The sequence below is a fragment of the Labrus mixtus genome, chromosome 20, assembly GCF_963584025.1.
Source record: "Labrus mixtus chromosome 20, fLabMix1.1, whole genome shotgun sequence".
In the NCBI taxonomy this organism is placed as follows: Eukaryota; Metazoa; Chordata; class Actinopteri; order Labriformes; family Labridae; genus Labrus; species Labrus mixtus.
In genome coordinates, this window is record NC_083631.1 from 19,776,660 (window position 1) to 19,794,884 (window position 18,225).

An 18,225-nucleotide genomic window follows, 5' to 3' on the forward strand; every position below is an offset into this window, starting at 1 on the left:
CTCCTCCCCCCCCCACCCCTCCCCCTTTCACATAGGTGACTCACTGGTTTCCTGTTCCTGGATCTGTGAAATCTCATCCTACTCTTTGTCACAGTTCCCGACCTCGCATGTCCCTGTGCGTCCACACGTCTCGACGGAGACACTCAGATGGACCACAGTCCCTCCCACGCCCTCATCCTCTAAGCTAAGGGTCCTGCTGCTCATCTCATCTTTGTTTATGATCTCATGACACCTTGCAGAGAAGCGGATAAGACGGGTGCTGTTATCAAGACTCAAAGAAGAGCTTATTTCTATGCATACAATTATCTGTTTTACACCATCACAACTTAACAAACAGCAACTTAAATCTTTTCAAATCAACTGAAGTCTTTCTTTGCTTCATGTTCGGGATACACTTTTCTTTTGCATCCACATGTCATCTCAGGAATAAACAGACCCGGCAGCTCTTTGCTCACACGTGGACACAGATGTGTTGTTTTCAAACCTCAGGAACGGCAAACAGCCGTTACGTCCGAGGCAGAGAGGAGAGTCTTTGTTGGGGAAAGTGCTCAAAGTCAGGGCCGTGGGAGGTCAAATGACTGTCTAACATCTGTCAGTCATCCTCCGACGAGCCGGAACCTGACGGCACCTCGCTGCCTCCATTAGTCTGCCTCCCACATCACCTACAGCTACAGCCGCTGAGCTCCACACCTGCCAACCTCTCCACAGCCTGCAGGATGAGTCTTCATTTGCAAAGCTGCTTATATGGTATACTTCTTGTTCTTCTGTTGTTGTTTCTCTAAGTGAAAAAAGTAGAGACAAAACGCTGTACTTGGTGGAGGAGATGGACCATCATATGAGTGATGGGATGACGTGGACACATGAGTTAAGTAAAGTAAAAGTTTGAGGTATTTGAGTTGACCAAAAGTATTACGATTTGAAAGGAAAGTGCCCTTGCTTTCAATGATCTGCTCTAGTGGTACATGTCAAATAGATATTTGTAAAACACATATATATATTAAATCACTCTTTTTCTTTTCCTGTAAATCCTTGGGAAAAAAAAAAAAAGTGATGAGTCATCCTGCACTCAGGGAGTATACATGGATGATGTCTGATTTTTCAGAAAAGAGCCAAACTGGCTGGAGTGAAACCAGAACCTCTGGCTTCAGTTTTTATAAGTGAGCAAACAAAAAACCTCCCAATCAATAAACCCCCCCCCCCCCCCCCCCCCGAATATTTGTGTTATCATTAATAATCATAAGATCCAGCGTTGAAACAGAGCCTTTTTTTAACAGTTCATCTCGAGGTTCGCTCTGTATAATTCAAGCAGGATGGAATTGCTTTTGAAAACAGTAATCAGTTCATCCAGATTAACTTTATCTGCATTAACCAACACTTGATTAGTTTAACCAGTCTAACATCATATTTTTAAAGGAGCAATTTTTATGAAATCTACTGGATTAAATCATAAAATGACCTTACTATATCATCAGACATTAAGGAAGCATGCTATGTTTTTACCAGAGAAGTAGGCGGTTTTAAGACACCCACATACGGTCGTTTCAAGACCAATGCAAAACTGGCTAAACACTGAAGCTACAGTGTCCGCGACATGGCAACCTGTGTGCACTCTGGGGAGTCGGGGGCGGGGGAAACAGCTCTCTCTAATGTTTTAAATTTGGACTGCGGTACCCATTTTAAACATTCGGTGTCGGAGTTACATGTTGGCTCTTTTTAGTTCAAACACACGACTTAACAATATTATTAATATTTTGGGAATAGTTTAAAACCAGCTCATAAAAAGTGTTGAACTGCTTACACCTAGCTTTATGACTAGCTAAAGTGCTTAGCTGAGGCTACAACATACATCTTTGTTTCTGGCATTTTTTTCAGCTTAGATCAAACTTATGACTAACTCATTACTAGCATACAACTAGCTTGTGACCATATGTTGGGCAAGTTACAGAAAATCAGTAATATACTATCACTAAAAGTAACTGAGGTACTGCATTAATAATGTATCACCACCTTGCCTTGTTGCTAAAAAGAATTCAAACACAAAATGCCTTTTTTGCATTATTCACTTACAGGCCTATTATGCATGTCAAGAATTCAATAATTGGCTCTGCAATGGACCAATAATAAGAGAGAGGGGGGTTTCATAGAGGCATGCATCAAGATCTGATTGTCTGTCAGTCTCCAGCAGCTGAATTACATGACTTTATTTAAACTAAAGACGCTCCAACTGTCATTTCCCCTGTCCTTAAGTCTTTGATAAACAGCACTGCAGTGGCGCTAACATGAAGAAAAGCTTGTTTACCCAGCCCTGGACGCCCTGCCTCGTCTGAGTTGTGCGACTGTAAAAAAAAAGGGATGAAGATGCATGTGGGCCTCTGTGCCTTAACGGGGTCATTACCAAGATGAATATAGTGATTATAAGGATGAATAAGGTGTGATTATGAAGATGAATATGGCGATTAGGGCTGTTGTCACTGCTGCTAGGGTGGCTGTTCATTAGAGAGGAGAAGATGTCAGCGTGTAACATGCGTGAACCCATTACCTTTCCATTCGCAGGGGATTTACACGCACATGCCTGTACTTACCTACGCGTGCTCATGCTGCTACGCCCCCCTAACAGCGGACTAGGGGAGGCCATTCATGTTCATTTGGGCGGTTTAATGACCCGTGTATGCAATATATCTCTTTTCCTCGGCTGTTTGGGGCTACCATCTCCCATATGTGTTTGACCCGAAAAAAAAGGATGCTCGCACACCTGACTGCTTTTTCTGGCAACGCCATCTTGGTCGTGAAACAGCAGCTGACGAACGCCACATGCTGTGTCACTGAAGTTTCGGTGTGTCCAGGGGTTAAAGACACCTGACTGGCTCTGACACACAAAGTGGCTGCCTGGAAAGTTTTTGAGAACGCCGCCCACTGACGAATCAGAAGTGGGCTTTTTATTCTCTCTCTCTCTCTCTCTCTCTCTCTCTCTCTCTCTCTAACTCTTTCTCTTTAAACAGCACCTCCCACTCAGTAAAGAGTCCTCCTGACCCTCCTGCATCCAACACCCTCCCCTCCTCCATCTTCCCCATCCTGTCATGCACCTCCTCCGTGTTTGTGTCTCATCAAACCTTTGTCTCTGTCTGCAGCGCTGTGGCGGCTGTGATCGTGTTTGATCGCTGTTTGATGGTTTTTTATTTTTTATTTTATTTTTTTCATGTGTGGGCGGGCCCGGCCAGGATGTCTCTCTCCTCAGGCATCAAGGAAGGATTCATCCGGTTCGGCTTTTTTTTTTTCCTCCATCCTACAGATCTGTACATTGTTATAATAGCCAATGTGAAAACCATGTGGAGGAAAAAAAAGAGCTGTTAATTGTTGATGACAAGCCAGTTGTTCTTATATTTTCAGATTGGATACATTTAATTCAGCCTTTTCTTTACATCAAGTCTATAATTTATATAAAAGGCTGAAGTGTATTGTCCATTTTACATCATGAGTACCAACAGTCTATGGTGTTAAAATGTTCATCAGTTGAGTTCCTCTGCACCTGTAGCTGGATATACTGTATGGGGTGCTTTAACCATAATTCTTTGATTAATTAATTAATTTGTTTACATTGTTGTTGTTTTTTTGACTTTGTGGTATCCAAAGGTTATTCTTGTCTCTTTACATAACCTCGTGGCTACTGGAATCAGCAGGGAAGCTTTGGTTGTCGCGTGAATGTTTGCATTTTACTGGAAATAAAATGTTACCAGACAGACTTTTAGTCTTGGCAAACTTGAAACTGGCGAGTTTTTGTAATGCATGAAGCCACAAAAACAGGCAACATGACACCTTGCATGCTGCCTGTACATTGCACATTGCAATGGTCAAACGATATATCAGCCTTCCCTAACTTGTAGACATGCAGACATAATGAATACTCAATACTACCGATCAATAAGCAAAGAAAAAAAATCAAGTGAGAAATAAAGAGTCCTCAAAAAAAAAAGGCCTGAAAACTGACGTCCCAGTAGGAGAATGATTGCAAGAGATCAAATGTAAGTTTTCTCTTCATGTTCCAGGGGAACGTGGTCGTGTTTGTGGTGGCAAAAGTTCTAAAAAAAAAAAAAACCTTCTCAGCTGCATCATAGACCCCTTTTAACCAGTCATCACCTAAACCTTGGAACGCTTCCACTGTAAGCAGAGCTGAGCCTCAGCTGGAGCCGCTCCAGACCTCTGCACCTATATGTGGAAAGACACAGCAACATAGCGGGCCTAGCAGGCCTCATGGCGGCGTGTTTTGGGTTCTGAAAATAGGCGAGACTCTGACCAAATAAACCCCACGTCCCTCAGGAGAAGACCCAGCCAGAGCCTCACTGTGGTGGGCAGCTATAAATCTACCTCCATTCACCCCCATCGCCCCCCCCCCCCCCCCCTCTCCACCGCACTCCACTCCTGAGTGCTTCCATGTCTCTCTGGGCAGTGTGGTAATGAAGTGCTTTATGGCTCCAGAGGACAGGAGGGGACGTGGGGGGGGGGGGGGGGGGGGGGCATCGGGTTAGCCCATAGCTCATTCCCACTCTTCCCACTCCCATCACAGGGGTCCGACGGGGGGGGGGGGTTTGATCCCAGCATGACATCTCAGATAAAACTGCTCCTTTCTCTTCAAAATAATTTCCCCTTGATGTTGAGTCAGGCTTTTTGACGAGACGTTAGTTGCCGTCTTGATTTCAACTCAAAACCAAAACCATGTTCTCAATGAGGGTGTGATGTTTGGACGGTTTTATTTTTTCATCCAGAGCCCTTTGAGACTGTTAGAGTGATTAAAGGCTATACAAATAAACCTGACTCACCGTCCTGTTTTAACCTTGTAAGTTAATTCTTTACATCATAATGCCCAAAACCTCTCTGTTATATCTGCTCTGATTGGATGACTTCTGACAACAGTCACATATTCTATAGAGACCAAGACCAATTTTATATCTTTTACCTTTTTTTTTAAATTGTATAGGTTGCTACCTTTCCCAACGGCGTTTCTATACATTTAGCTTTCTTCTTACAGGGGTGGCAAAGCCTGCCTGTCTGTCTTGCTGTCAAATAGCGTCAGGGGGGAAATGGTGTTGGGTGACTAAGCCGAGCATTAAGTTGGCCATATTTCTCCAAGAGAAATAGAAAACTTACACAGTATACAACAGAAGAGGAACGTCCTGCCTTTGTGCAATCACTTTCCATTTCCAGCATGAAGGTTTCTCGCTGGTGGATTGTTGTTGTTTCATGTAATTATTCTGTGGATGTTAACAGATAGCATAAGGAACTCAATGAACTTCCAATGCAATTCTAAAATTCATTTACTTTTGTCCAAAGTGATGTACAACTGAGAGTAAGTAGAACACAAGCAAGGATCTAAAGAGGAAGAAACAACGTCAGGAGATGCTAACAAACAGCTTTAAGTGGGCCTGCTCTCCCCCCCCGCTCTTTTACCCGGATGTAAACAAGCACAGTCAACTTAAAGCATCTCATGGAAGCGGCACGATATGGCATTATTATGATCTAGAAAAGTGAGATAAAGTTGTATGTAGGCTGTGTCAGGTTAATCTGGCATATTGTCCAGAGCAATGTGAGATCATATTCAGCACATGCGTGTGGTGATGTTGACCTGCAGGGACGACCGACGTCTTGGCGGTGGCCCTCGGCCCTGCGCTCACACAGACACAGGGAGGTCTCCGAAATTTGAAAATGCCATTATGAAACATTTAGCAGCCCGCTGAGTTTACATGTCTTACAAGAAAATGACTTTTTGGAGTGGTTAAGTCTCACATAAATCTTTCAGCACGCTAATTGAAGCAGTTTCCCCAATAGGCCACTCTCCACAGCTGCTATTACAAATCGCACAAACTACTGCGGGTGGGACGCCCAGCTGCAAAACCAAATCTTACACCCACTTGATAACGCTGTTAAGACACGCACACGTGGTGCTCTGCGGATTGCCGCTGCCGCTGCCGGTTTCCTCAGACGGCTCCACTGGGAGCGTGTGCGATGTAGTCGTATGTAAACACAAGTCATCTCTCAGTGAGATGCGCTCCGAGAGGCGGCCCAAGTGTGCCTCTCTGCTCCTCTTCCTTCTTCTCTGCTAGAAATTCAACTTATTTAAGTGGGAAAACAGAAGAGGAACACATTGTTTACTCCAGCAGCAGCAGCAGCAGCCTGTGGGAGTCGTTGTGGGAGGCTGTGGGGGGGGTTACACCTACAATCACATCTGAAAGTTGGCGTGCTAGCTGTCGATCATCTCCACCTGAGCTTCAGAGTTTGCACCTTTTTTTTTTTTTTTTACACGAGGCTCACGTTGTGAATCTTTATAATGTCCTAAAACATAATTCCAGGCTATAAGACTAAAGAACGTCAAGATTCTGACAAATAAAATCTGATTATTAGATTTTATTTGTTCGAGTCCCTACCTTTGTAGAATCCCTGAGAGGTTTTATTAGAGTCTTAAAAATCATTTGACCTCTTGTGGATTTATTAGCATTAGATTGTGCAAATCCAAAAGGGACACGAGGCCACATTTCAAGATTAAACAATTTATGCAGATTCATAAGGCATCAGCCGACTTCAAACATCAGCCCTGTACAGTTTGCGGTTCTGCTACAGAGCAGCATGAAGTTGTGGCATCATCACGCCTCTTTAACTTACGCACTCCCTCCACAACAGCATGATATTGATGCCCCAGTGTGTGATCTCACATTGCTCTAGGCATTATAACACACAGTGGGAGCTTTACATACACAAACAATCAGACATGCGTACACACTCACCCGACTCTGACGTTACACATTGCTTCTGTTCTGCACTCCCCCCCCCCCCCCCCTTGTTTTGCCTCTGGTGCTACCATTGATGAAAGGTCAGGGGCAATCGACTTCACCCAGCTATTCTGCCTCTGTTTTTACAAAACGAGACGAGGTGTAAAAGAGGCGTAAATACCCCGCCTTGAACTGGCAATAGTCATGCTACAAATAGCTTTCATTAGCATACTACCTAGCTCTGCTTCTACTACGCTTTGTATACAAACTAATTTGGTAATAATGTTGTGTAATAATGTGTAAGGAAATGTTAACATTAGCTGAAATGTGTTTTTCATACATTGCTGTTTTATCTTGAACCAAAGAGGTCAAAAAGCTCCAGCAACACTTGTAGTATGAAGATCAACTTTATGAACAAATCAGACCGACGTGTTTGGGCTCGTGGCGTTCATCGGGGGCCGTCAGGGTGAAGTTGATCTTCATGCTACGAGTGTTGCTGGAGCTTTTTGACCTCTTCAAAGCCTTTCACTCGTCGTGCACCTTGATAGTCGGTGAAGTTGTTGCCAGTAAATCCCACTCTGCTCTTACGTTGAACCAAAGCCTGATTTTCCTTCATATTTTCGCTATCCGTTTTTCTTGTCCGTTGCTGATGCAGTGAAATGATACGATTGGTCAAATTCTGTACTTTTGCATGACCTATAACGATGAGACAATATTTTGTCACATGAGTTCCCTTTCTGACCAATTAGGTCCCTTTAGCTTTATGGTAGCCTGCTAAAGCGAACAGAGATTTCCCGTCCAGCTGATCGGAAAACAAGTCCGATTCTAATCTCCAGTTCTGCCGTTCATCAAGTTCAAAACTGTGCACGTCTGTTAAACTCTGGAGGGCTTTTTCATGGCTCAGCAATTACTGAGACCTAAACTGTGACACTCAAACTTGATGTATTCCACCTCCCACTCCATCGTCCTCTCTCTGTCCTTCAAAACCTCTCTGTTTCTCTGCCCTTCCTATATTTATCTCTCCTCGTCCTTCCAATTACGTCGTCTCTGTCCCTGCTCTTTCTGTCTTTATCTCGCCCTCTCTCTCCAAACTGCTACAGAACCTGTTGATGAAAATCGATCAGGGTTTTTTTTTGATCATTGACGCAAGCTGAACAGAGGGAGAGCAGAGTGAGCACACACACACACACACACACACACACACACACACACACACGCACACACTGTCAGTACATTGGACTGTACCTACCAACAGTAGCCCTGATAAACCACTAAAACTAAAACTCTGTGGATTTTTGTTTGCTCCGTTTCTTGGTAAAAACTTCACTAACACTCTAAGGAAAAAGTGGTTACATGTTTAAAAAGGACGGCTCGTCTGGGTTAGTGGTGCTAAACCAAAGTGGTATAACTCTATCATTGAATACACAAAGGGAAAAGATGGCTCACACAAAGATCTTTGTTTGACTAATTTCAATTTTACCAATGAATTTTTCGCTGAGTCAAAGAAACGTGTTCACAGGGCGCCGGTAGCCTAGTGGTTAGTGAGCACGCACCATGTACAGTGTGAAGGCTGTGGTCCTTCAGGCGGGCTTCCAACCTGTGGCTCCTTTCCCGCATGTCATTCCCCACTCTCTCTCTCTCTCTCTCTCTCTCTCTCTCTCTCTCCACGATTTCTGACTCTACCCACTGTTCTGTCTCTAAAAAAAAGGCATAAAAAGCCCCAGAAGAAATCTGGAAAAAATGTTGGCCTATTTGACTTCCTCAGAAGATGTAGAAAAAGAAATTGGCCTTATGCCATATATGCAGAACCTGGCAGTTGATTGGCTTAAAGAACAATACTTTTAAGGTCCCATATGCATTTTTTTTTTTACAATGTAAGCATGGAATAAAACTGGCAAAATGGAAAAGTCTATCGATGTTATAGACTCTGCAGCTTCATTTGTGCCTGACGTGACATATTTCTTTGATTTGATTTGGACAGAAACTGTTGATGAAATTGAGTTAAGTCGGCTTGTTCCTGAAGACATTTGTGTGTGCCAACCTTTAACCTTTGGCTGTTAAAATAGTGACATCCAAACAACTATCTTCTCCTTCTTTAAACCTCCACGTTGAGCTAAGTCTCCGAACCGGTGACTATGGGGTTGCGGGCGCGCAGGTCGCCCTCGCACAAACATTGTCACAGGTGGGAGAGCAGATCGAGGATGCTTTGATGGCTCTGAGTGAAACTCTCCAACGTTCGAGTCGTCATCACCAGGGGGGTTCCACCTCTCACAAAGTAATAACTGCGCCCCGCCGTGCCCATCATGCCTCCATGCCAAAACCTCCTCGGCAACACCTGGCGCCATGGTAACCAACACCTGTTCACCTAATTAGAGGGACACTGGAGGGAGAGAAGATGAAGAAGTTAATGAAACGCTAATCCGGTCCAATCAAACACCCCGGCATCTGCCTCCTGGCTGCAACAGCGGGTCGCAGTAATGGCCGCCTTATGCGCTCCTCCCCTGCCACCCCAACTTTAGTGACCTCATCAATGCTTAAACTCCACTGAGAGGCCGTGAATAGAGAGGAGAGAGCAGGCAGGAGGGAGACGGAAGGGCTGGGACAGAGGAGCTTCCTGGATGGACAGAGGAGCTGTACATAGAGGTGTCAGGATAAAGAGATGAGGTTCGAACCAGCTGCGCCGCTCTTGTTTACAATCCGCCACCTGGTGCCTTACTGCTGCTCGGGTCTCCTTTTTTGGAGGGCGTCTTATGGTCAATGTGAGAGAGCCATGACCGGGCGTTTGTAGAAAAAGGTCCTACTGAGATGAGACGCTCTGTCACAAGTTGTGCCAACTTAGTTTGTCACAATGTTAGTAACTTCCAATATAAAACGATACAACCTCTATTGTTTTAAGGATCCATAGTATTGAGGGGTTCAGGGGTTGGACAGTATTCTGGTACCATGACAACCCTACTGCTGACAATGAAAGGCTTAATATGTGATTTTTAACACTTAAATATAATATAAATCACGTATATCCTCTGAAAATAACTCTGTGAGTCATGACTGTCTACAATGGGTGTAACACCCGAGTCCCACTGTCTGTGATGTTTTCAGAGTTTTCAGAGTCCTATCTTCAGTTTGTTGACATCGCCAGGACGGCCGGCTGACTCCTCCCCTCGCGTATAAAAGTTGTTTAATTGAGGGACTAGAGAAAAGAAGAGTAACATACTGTACTCACTGCTTAACTGCGTTTCTAGATCACGCTCATTTCAGGTAAATTTACATGCAGTGTGAAGATACGAGCATAATAAAGATCGCTAGCGTTAGCATGCTAACACAACAATGCAGCGCGAGTTGTTTTGGTTTCATGCTGGTGCTCAAGGGCGACATCGCATATAAAGCCTTTAAAGAACCTACTAGCTATTAGAAGGTTGAGTTTTGCAGAATAGTTGTGTCTTGTCGGTTTCTTCTTGTATGAACTCTACTGATCTGTGTTTCTGTTTTTCCCAACAGGAAACTTCAAAGGAATGTGCAAACAGATAGACCATTTTCCCGAGGACACACATTACGAAGCGGACCCGTCTGAGTACTTCTTACGTGAGTATATCTTGGCTCATTTTTCTAACCCAGAATTCCCTTTTACACGTTAGATTACAGCTTGCCCTTCCAAAGTTCCCTTCATGCCTACTCTGAACATTTTTTTGATATTTGTTCCACTTTTTTTTTTTTTTTTTTTGCACCGTCTCAGACACGAGCGCCGTGCCAGTATCTGATCTTGGCCCGCGTGTCGCTGGTGTCTCTGCCTGCTTTTAGCGCGAGGCCGGGCCAGGCTGAGCCGTGCCAAGCAAGCTCGTCTGTTTCTTTGCCGCTCGGTTGTGTGTAACATAACGTGCAGTGTTACAGTCGGCTGTGTACCCTGTAAACACAGCCCATTGATTTCTGCTCCCTTTCCCTTTGTGCAGGCAAGACGGAGATGCTTGTCGAACTCATTTGCCTGCTAATCCTAAAAATCACAACAATGACTCAGAGCTCATGATGTACTGTTAGTACCATTAGCTCAATACTCTCTTCTTATTGGCCAATTAAAGTATTTAAAACGTTTATTTTGTGAGTTACAGACTTGTGCTTGTGTTCAAAATCTAAACACTTGACAATACAAAAGTAGAATGAATCAAAAATTGGTGGGTTTTTGCTTCTCTTTTTCCTGAACATAACTTCAAAATGCTTTTTATGTTTTTTGCACACACTAAATCAGCAAATCAGATTTGTATCAGGAAGGACACTGATTTCATTTTAATGTTGCAGTTCTTCTAGTTTTGCTGCTGTGGTCCAATCAGTAAGCATTTTTTTTTATTATCTGCCAATTTGGATGTCTTCTTGCTGTAAGGCAATCTGTTGGGGACAACTTCCTTGTAGAGCATCCCTGCGTTAGAAAGCTATTGGTTGGCAGATCATATCCATACTGAAAAGACACATGTAACAAATCTTCATTACGCGACTTGAATTGAAAGATGTTTGTCTGAAACAAACTGTGTGTTTCATAATGTTCAACTACAGGGCAATGGGGGATTGATTTCTTTTTTTTTCAGTGTGGCAAGTAGTGTAAAGATTATAATTAGAAAATCCGTCATTACAGTTCATTTACTTATTCCAGGGGCGCTCCATTGACTGTTGGATTGGGTCATTAGCTGTCTTTTGAAGAGTCTGATGCTAAGTTAAGTCTAGCATGTTAGCATGGAATGGAGAAATTGGCATTAAATATCTCTAAAGTTGTATGAATTACTGTATATGTTGGGTGTTCTCAGATGGCTTGGTAATGTTAGCCGCTTCTAAGCATTCACAAATTTCTCGTCTTGCTGACAGTTGGAAGGTCCATTATTAAGCCAGCTGATGAATATGTTGTTAAAATCTCCTATCATGGGCTGTCTGCGTTTTAAAACCAGAATGTCTCACTCTCTATACCAGGGAGGGGCAACTTTGGTCACAGCAAGGGCCACATTCATTTAATTCTCACTGCCAGAGGGCCAAATTGTAGAATACAAAAAACGATTACAGTCGATTATGTCTCAAATTTAACTCAACATATACCAGTGATCAAATATTATTATGGACATATTTCTGGTTTTCATGATTTCATGGCAGATTTTGTCATGTTTTCTTCATGTTTTGATATGTAAAAATTGACCTGAGAGCCACGTTGAGGGTTGACGAGGGCCGCATGTGGACCCCGGGCCGCCAGTTGCCCACCCCTGCTCTATAACAACACAAAAAGACAATAAATGACATGAAGGTGGGCTCGCTTTGGAGTTGTTCAAGGGCACGATAACACAATTTAAAAGATAAATCTTTGCGTTCCCTTTAATGTAAAAACAAAGTAATTATTTTCCACTGACTTATTATTGCACAATATTTCAAATTGCTAAGTTTTTTTAAATACTGTGTTTGAATCTGGTCATGACTCATGACATTTTTGTTTTCGCTAACACTGTTGTACCACATGAGCTGAACCAGTGTCCCAAGTCTCTATTGAACCCCCCCCCCCCTCCACTCCCCCCCACCCAGCACTGCTACAGCCCGCAGTGATTTGAAACTGGAAGTCAGAAAGTGAGTCTCCTCGTCTCCATCAGTGGGGACAGTAATTGAGGCCTCTCACAGAGCCGAGCAGTGCGTGCCAGTGCTGGAGATTAAGCCCCGCCAATTAGGCTGTGTTTGACTTAGCGCTCTGAGCGGTTGTTCCCGTCCATATGTGCCAGAGAGGACCGTTATGATAACCGCTCTGGTAATGATTCTAACGATGCCGGGGCCGTGGTGAAGTCAGATCAGTCTTCTGACGACGGGGGGAGTCTCTCGGTCTGGGGATGACGGGGTCGCAAGTTGGAAGCCGGGTTTTAGCTCTTGAGCTGCGGACGACCGCCTTTGCGCGTGCATGTGTGCGTTTGGTGTGTGTGTGTGTGTGTGTGTGTGTTAACCTCTTCCTGGGCTGTGATTGGAGGAGAAGGCCGCAGTGCTCCCAGTGGCTTGCCAATTAGGACACTCACATCCATAAATATTTCAGCCTCCTTCTTATATAGGTCAGGGCTCTCTCGATTGCTGTCTCTCACACTCTGCCTCTCCTCACCCTCGTAATATTTCATGCCAGGGGTGTAACACCACCTATTTGTCGTCTTTGATGACGATTCAGCACTTCAAGCTGTTTCCTGGGTGCATGAAGAGGTCGTAGAATGCACAGCAACTTAGCGGATGTCTCCTGTGAAGTTTTTTTTTTTAAATTTTTTACATCTGCCTAGTCCGATTTTACGGACACACACCTGGTATTTCCATAATGAGGAGTTTCACGGCGCCTCTGGGTGGCCGAAGACAGAGAAAAGCTGCCTTCCGCTCTCACATGCAGGAGAAGGGAGAGAGTTATGCAATAAAGTGATGTCATTTCAGGTGAAGGCCCTGGCGGAAATGACATCATCGGGGGGGGGGGGGGGGGGCTCTCTGGTCCAAAGTCGAGGGGACACGCCGGTGATGTCATCAAACGGCGTGGCGAGGAGATATTTGGTGCTGCAGTTGCTGAGCAGAAAACACACAAATCTGACTATATTCTGCTAAAACATGCTCCCCCGCTTCAAACACACACTGATCTGCTGTCCTTATGCTGACATCCACACACACACACACACACACACACACACACACACACACACACACACACACACAAAAACTCAACACATATCAGTAGCTTCTGTGTGCTTGTATGTGTGTGTGTCTCTTCCGTGAGTCCTCAGCTCTCCCAATAGCAAGGCAGTTTGCACAGCCACACGGGGTTATATAAGCCAGCTGAGGCACACTAAAGCGCCAGTGGGTTTTTAGATCATGCCGTGTCGGAGCTCCCATCATCCACTGCTCTACTGGGCGCTAAGCAGCTGAGAGAGAAGAAAGGGGGGAAGAAAACGCCCAGTTATGCAAGCCAATAATGTAATACTGAAAGACATCAATTCAGTGCAATAAAGAGAGGACGATGATGTCAGGGAAGGAGGGATGTGTGGGTCTGACTGGTGAAGGAAATTGTGTTAGTCACAGGAGAGCGTTGTTGGTATCCAGAAGTTTTAGGAGTATTTTCTTCTGTTTTGGTATCAGTGTTTTTATAATCTATTAATTAATGCATCATTATTGACGGTATAATCAGTATTTCTTTTGTATTATGTGAGGATATGTTATCTTAACAATCTAGACTTTTTTGATATTACGATGGTCAGTTTTTGCTTCTTTTTTTTTTTTGGCATTTTTTTGTGTGTGCCTTAATTGGAGAGATGGGACGGTGGACAGGGAGAGAGACAGAGTGGGAAACGACATGCGTGAAAGGAGACAGGGTGGATCTGAACCCGGGCCGCCCTCAAGGAGAAATCACAGCCCCCGTACATGGAGCGGTGCAGTGGTTGTTGCCCCTGCAAGATTTTTTTTTACCAGAAAATTATCATTATTATGAAATGTGCTTGAGAGAAGGGATGCTTTTTAGGCTCTTGGGGGGGTGGGGGGGGGGGGGGGGGGGGGGAATTAAATGGTCTCTGATACTGAAGAAATCAGTATTGTACTAGATGGGGTTGAAATCTGCTGCTACATTTGGGAGATTGGTTAAGTTCTGATGTTTACAGACTTGACAGGAACATTACCTTTTTATTGACAGGTGATGGGCCTATCCTATTATTTTTTGTTGGTAGGGGGGTGAAATCTGTGTATTTTACTGAATTGAAGTGGGAAGAGACTTTTAAGGAGAATTTATTATCATCTGATTTTGTGGACAATCTCTGAACCTCTTGGTGAGCTACTGAAAACCCTGCTGCAAGCTACCGGTATGTTGGAGACCCCTGCTCTATATTTATTATCAATGTGTTATTTGATTGGTTGGGTTGGATCCATAATACTGTTGAGTCTTCCTTTGTGTTTTTGAAAAGCAGCAAATGTAATTCCTGGTAGATTTTGTGAAGACTGATTGATTAAAATAAATTGGATTTGTAAGGACTGTCGTTCTTACATTTCCTATTCTGCCCATATTCTCAAAGAGTGGAAGGTTCATCCAGCAGTGGAGGTCATCAATTATTGCTTTGAATAGTGGGTTGAAGTTGAGACTAATCAGCCCTGACAGCCTGAGGGAAACATTAATGCTTAAATACATGATATGACCCGTGCATAAAGGGATCGTTGGTGTATGGGCTGTCACATCCAGACTGTTGCTTTAAAATGGAAGGATGAAAGATTTCTTTCAGTTGATACAGTAGTAATTGGAGTATGATTCAGTACATTATACAAGTGATAGTTTTGTAGAAAAAGTAATTCATCATTTGCATTCAGACTGATCTCTTGCTGTGTTTTGAGCAAAAGATTATTCAGAAGTGTTTGAGTATGATACCAAAAGTTTAACTCTTTTAGTGAAGATTTAAATCTTGCAGAAATAGGAATGTATCATCTGCATAGAGACTGACTGTATGCTGTACATTTGGAGTGATAGACAGGTCAATGATATTGTAGAGTTATTCTGTATGTTCGTTTCTCTGAGTGATAAGAGAGAGTTTTAGTAGATAAAGGAATGTATCATCTGCATACAGAATGATCTTGTCATGTTAGAAGTCTAAATTCCTTTTAATGCCGCTGTTCTGACATTGTTCTGCTTCAGGCTGTGTGTTTGCTTGTGTTGTAAGCATAAAGACAGAGTTGGAGAGTATATTTGATGAACATTTTGATACATGTAGCAGCATAAAGGCAAGCTATTTCTCTTGGGGGTTGGTTGATACAACCAAACAAAGCTGCAAGACGGATGCGGTACATAAATCATCAGGACGTAAACGTTTCTTTGTATTTTCCAAGCAGTTTACCAAGCTTCGGCATCATTTTATTATATAGTATACCTCTATTTTAGTTGCTCTTTTCAAATCCCATCACACATTGCCTCTTTAAGATCAATAAGAAGAAAAGATTCAAGAGCATTTTATTCATTATTACTCTGCATGAATTAACTGCAGACTCACACAAAGCCAGAATTAGTGCAGAATTGAATTAGGCCACATCATTGGGCTCCCATGATTCATTTACAATGGCTCAAAGGCAAGTACATTCAGCATGTGAGCGAGTCAAAAGTCAATTAACAGGAAGAAAAAATCTGAAAAAGGTAAAATGCAGAAATAAGTGTTGGGGCCATTTTGACCCCTTCAATTAACTTTCTCCTGAACTTTCCCCCGAGCCAGCGTTAATCTCTGCCCCAAGTGTTTGCATGTGTTAATCTGACAGTACTCACTGACATTGATGACAGAAGGGCAGGCCTGTCACAGCCTGTGCCGCCCTGGGGCCTCACTGCAGACTGGACAATGGCCTGATCTGGCTTTGGTGTTGCCCAATAAAATCAATGGGTCTGGGGCATGACACGCAGCAGCTTGTAGCGCAGAGAAGCGAGGGGTGGCTTGTCAACCAGTACAGAGGATCCAGCACCAGTTTGTGTAGAAGGGTGTGTGTGGAGGAGGGGGGTCAGCCTCACTAGGGGGCTTTGATGCGATCTGAGGATGGGTTTTCAGAGAATAAATAATGTTGATTTACAAGGTGAAGATGTGGACATCCTGTGTTTGCTTTAGCGGGCGTCCAAGTCATTCACAGTGACATTGGTTGTACTGTACTTCTCTAGCAGTCCCAATGGCAAAAAAAAAACAAGGAAGCCATTGACTGATACATAAAACACAGCGCACAGACATGAGACAATAAATTTAAAACCAATCATTTTTGTCCTGGTTGACCGTGTGAGTGCTAGCTCTCTAACTTTATATCTTATTAACAGGGAATATAGAGACAACACAGCTTGTAAAACATAGAGGTGAGAGAGTGTGTCCTCATATAAAAGCGAGATTAGAATACAGCACAAGCTATGGTGTTAGGCTGTCACAGTGGCACCATTAAGAGACAGCATCTGCACCCTCTCTGATCCCTTTCACACGCACATAGTTATTCGTCAACCTGAAAATTCCCACCGCTGAGAGAGAAAACTGCACATTAAATACATGTGTCATTTTTGATATCCAAATAAAAAGCATCAAAGAGTCAGGTTTGACCGTCTGCTGGCTTTTTGGTGCAAAACACATCACTGTATAAGAAATGTTTTTCTCTGTCAAAGCCAGAAGGAACACTTATCCAAACACGATCAAAAGCAAAATGACCTCCAGCTGCTGTAACATGAAGATAAAACACAATCTGAAGCTCGGTAGTTGACTTCAGTGTGAGATATGTCATAGAAATGTGCTTTGTGTGCATATCTCGAGGTCACACGCTGTAAAATTATACCTCCGCTGACATCAGATTTTGCAGGAAAAGCCAGAAAGGAACTTTGTTTCAATTTACTCTTTGGTTCGTCCACTCTGTAAAAAAAAAAATCATTGGAGCAATCAATTCAATCTATAACTGATTTAAACCCATGTTTGTCTTCTTATTTCCCTAAGCTACAATGTGTCCGTGTGAAGCTCTAGTAGTGCTACAGAGTCATGTTTGTCATTCTCTGTTGCAGACTAAGTGATGGCATTGAAAGGGCATCAAGTATAGAGGTACGCCAACAAAGTAGATGAAGTGTAAGACTCCATGAGATTCAATCCATCCATTATCTATACTGCTTGCCCTGTTCAGGGTCGCAGGGGGGGCTGGAGTCGATCCCAGCTGTCATTGGACGAGAGAAGGGGGTAAGCTATTGGACTGGTCACCAGTCAATCCCATGGCTGACATGTAGAGAGAAATCATGCTTAATCTACGGGCAATTTAGAGTCACCAATGAACCTAACCAGCATGTCTCTTGACTGTGGGAGCTCGCCAGAGTACCCGCGAGTGGAGAGGGGTCGGAGGTGTGCTGCTGGAGGAGAGCGGAGGCAAACAGCAGTTTTGGTTTAATGCTGGTGCTCGAGGGCGACATCTACTGGATCAAAAAGTCGCACATTCTTCCTTTAAGTCTATTATCACATTCAATAAGTTGTACAGTAGTTTAAACATTTTTGTCTTTGTCGATGTGTCAAGATGGAGGGAATATATATTTATACATTTTTTCAACATATTTCATTCACATTGATCGTAGTTGTTGTATGGGCACATTACAAATAAGGGAACAAGAACATGAAGTGGGACGAGTGCTCCTCTGCGTGTATCTTCCACATGACTGTATATTGGCGTAAAGGAAGATCAAGTTGAGGCAGCTCAGAGTGGAGTCTTCTTCCCCGCCGACATGATGTTGGTCATGCTAAGCTGCGGCGCGGCGATGTCACACGAGCAGTGGTCTCTAATGTGTTGGGGGAAGTCATCAGCGGCGTGAAGGGCGATTACAGTTAATGAAATGTGTTCTGTGGAGGAAACTTTAATTGTGTGCCTGCCATGTGAAGTGATTTCAGAGTGAGGAGGGGGCGATCTTTATCTGTGTTCTACTGACCCCTCTGTGTGTGTGTGTGTGTGTGTGTGTGTGTGTGTGTGTGTGTGTGTG

The 18,225-nt window shown here is 43.6% G+C and overlaps 1 protein-coding gene across 1 annotated transcript in view; it reads left to right on the forward strand.

The window, feature by feature from the left end:
- The window catches only part of cacng2a (calcium channel, voltage-dependent, gamma subunit 2a), a 62,777-nt gene that overhangs the window by 31,326 nt on the left and 13,226 nt on the right, over positions 1-18,225 (forward strand). The window contains exon 2 of the mRNA XM_061065855.1: positions 10,257-10,340. Coding sequence (XP_060921838.1) covers positions 10,257-10,340 — 84 coding nt within the window. The remainder of the gene's footprint in view (positions 1-10,256; positions 10,341-18,225) is intronic.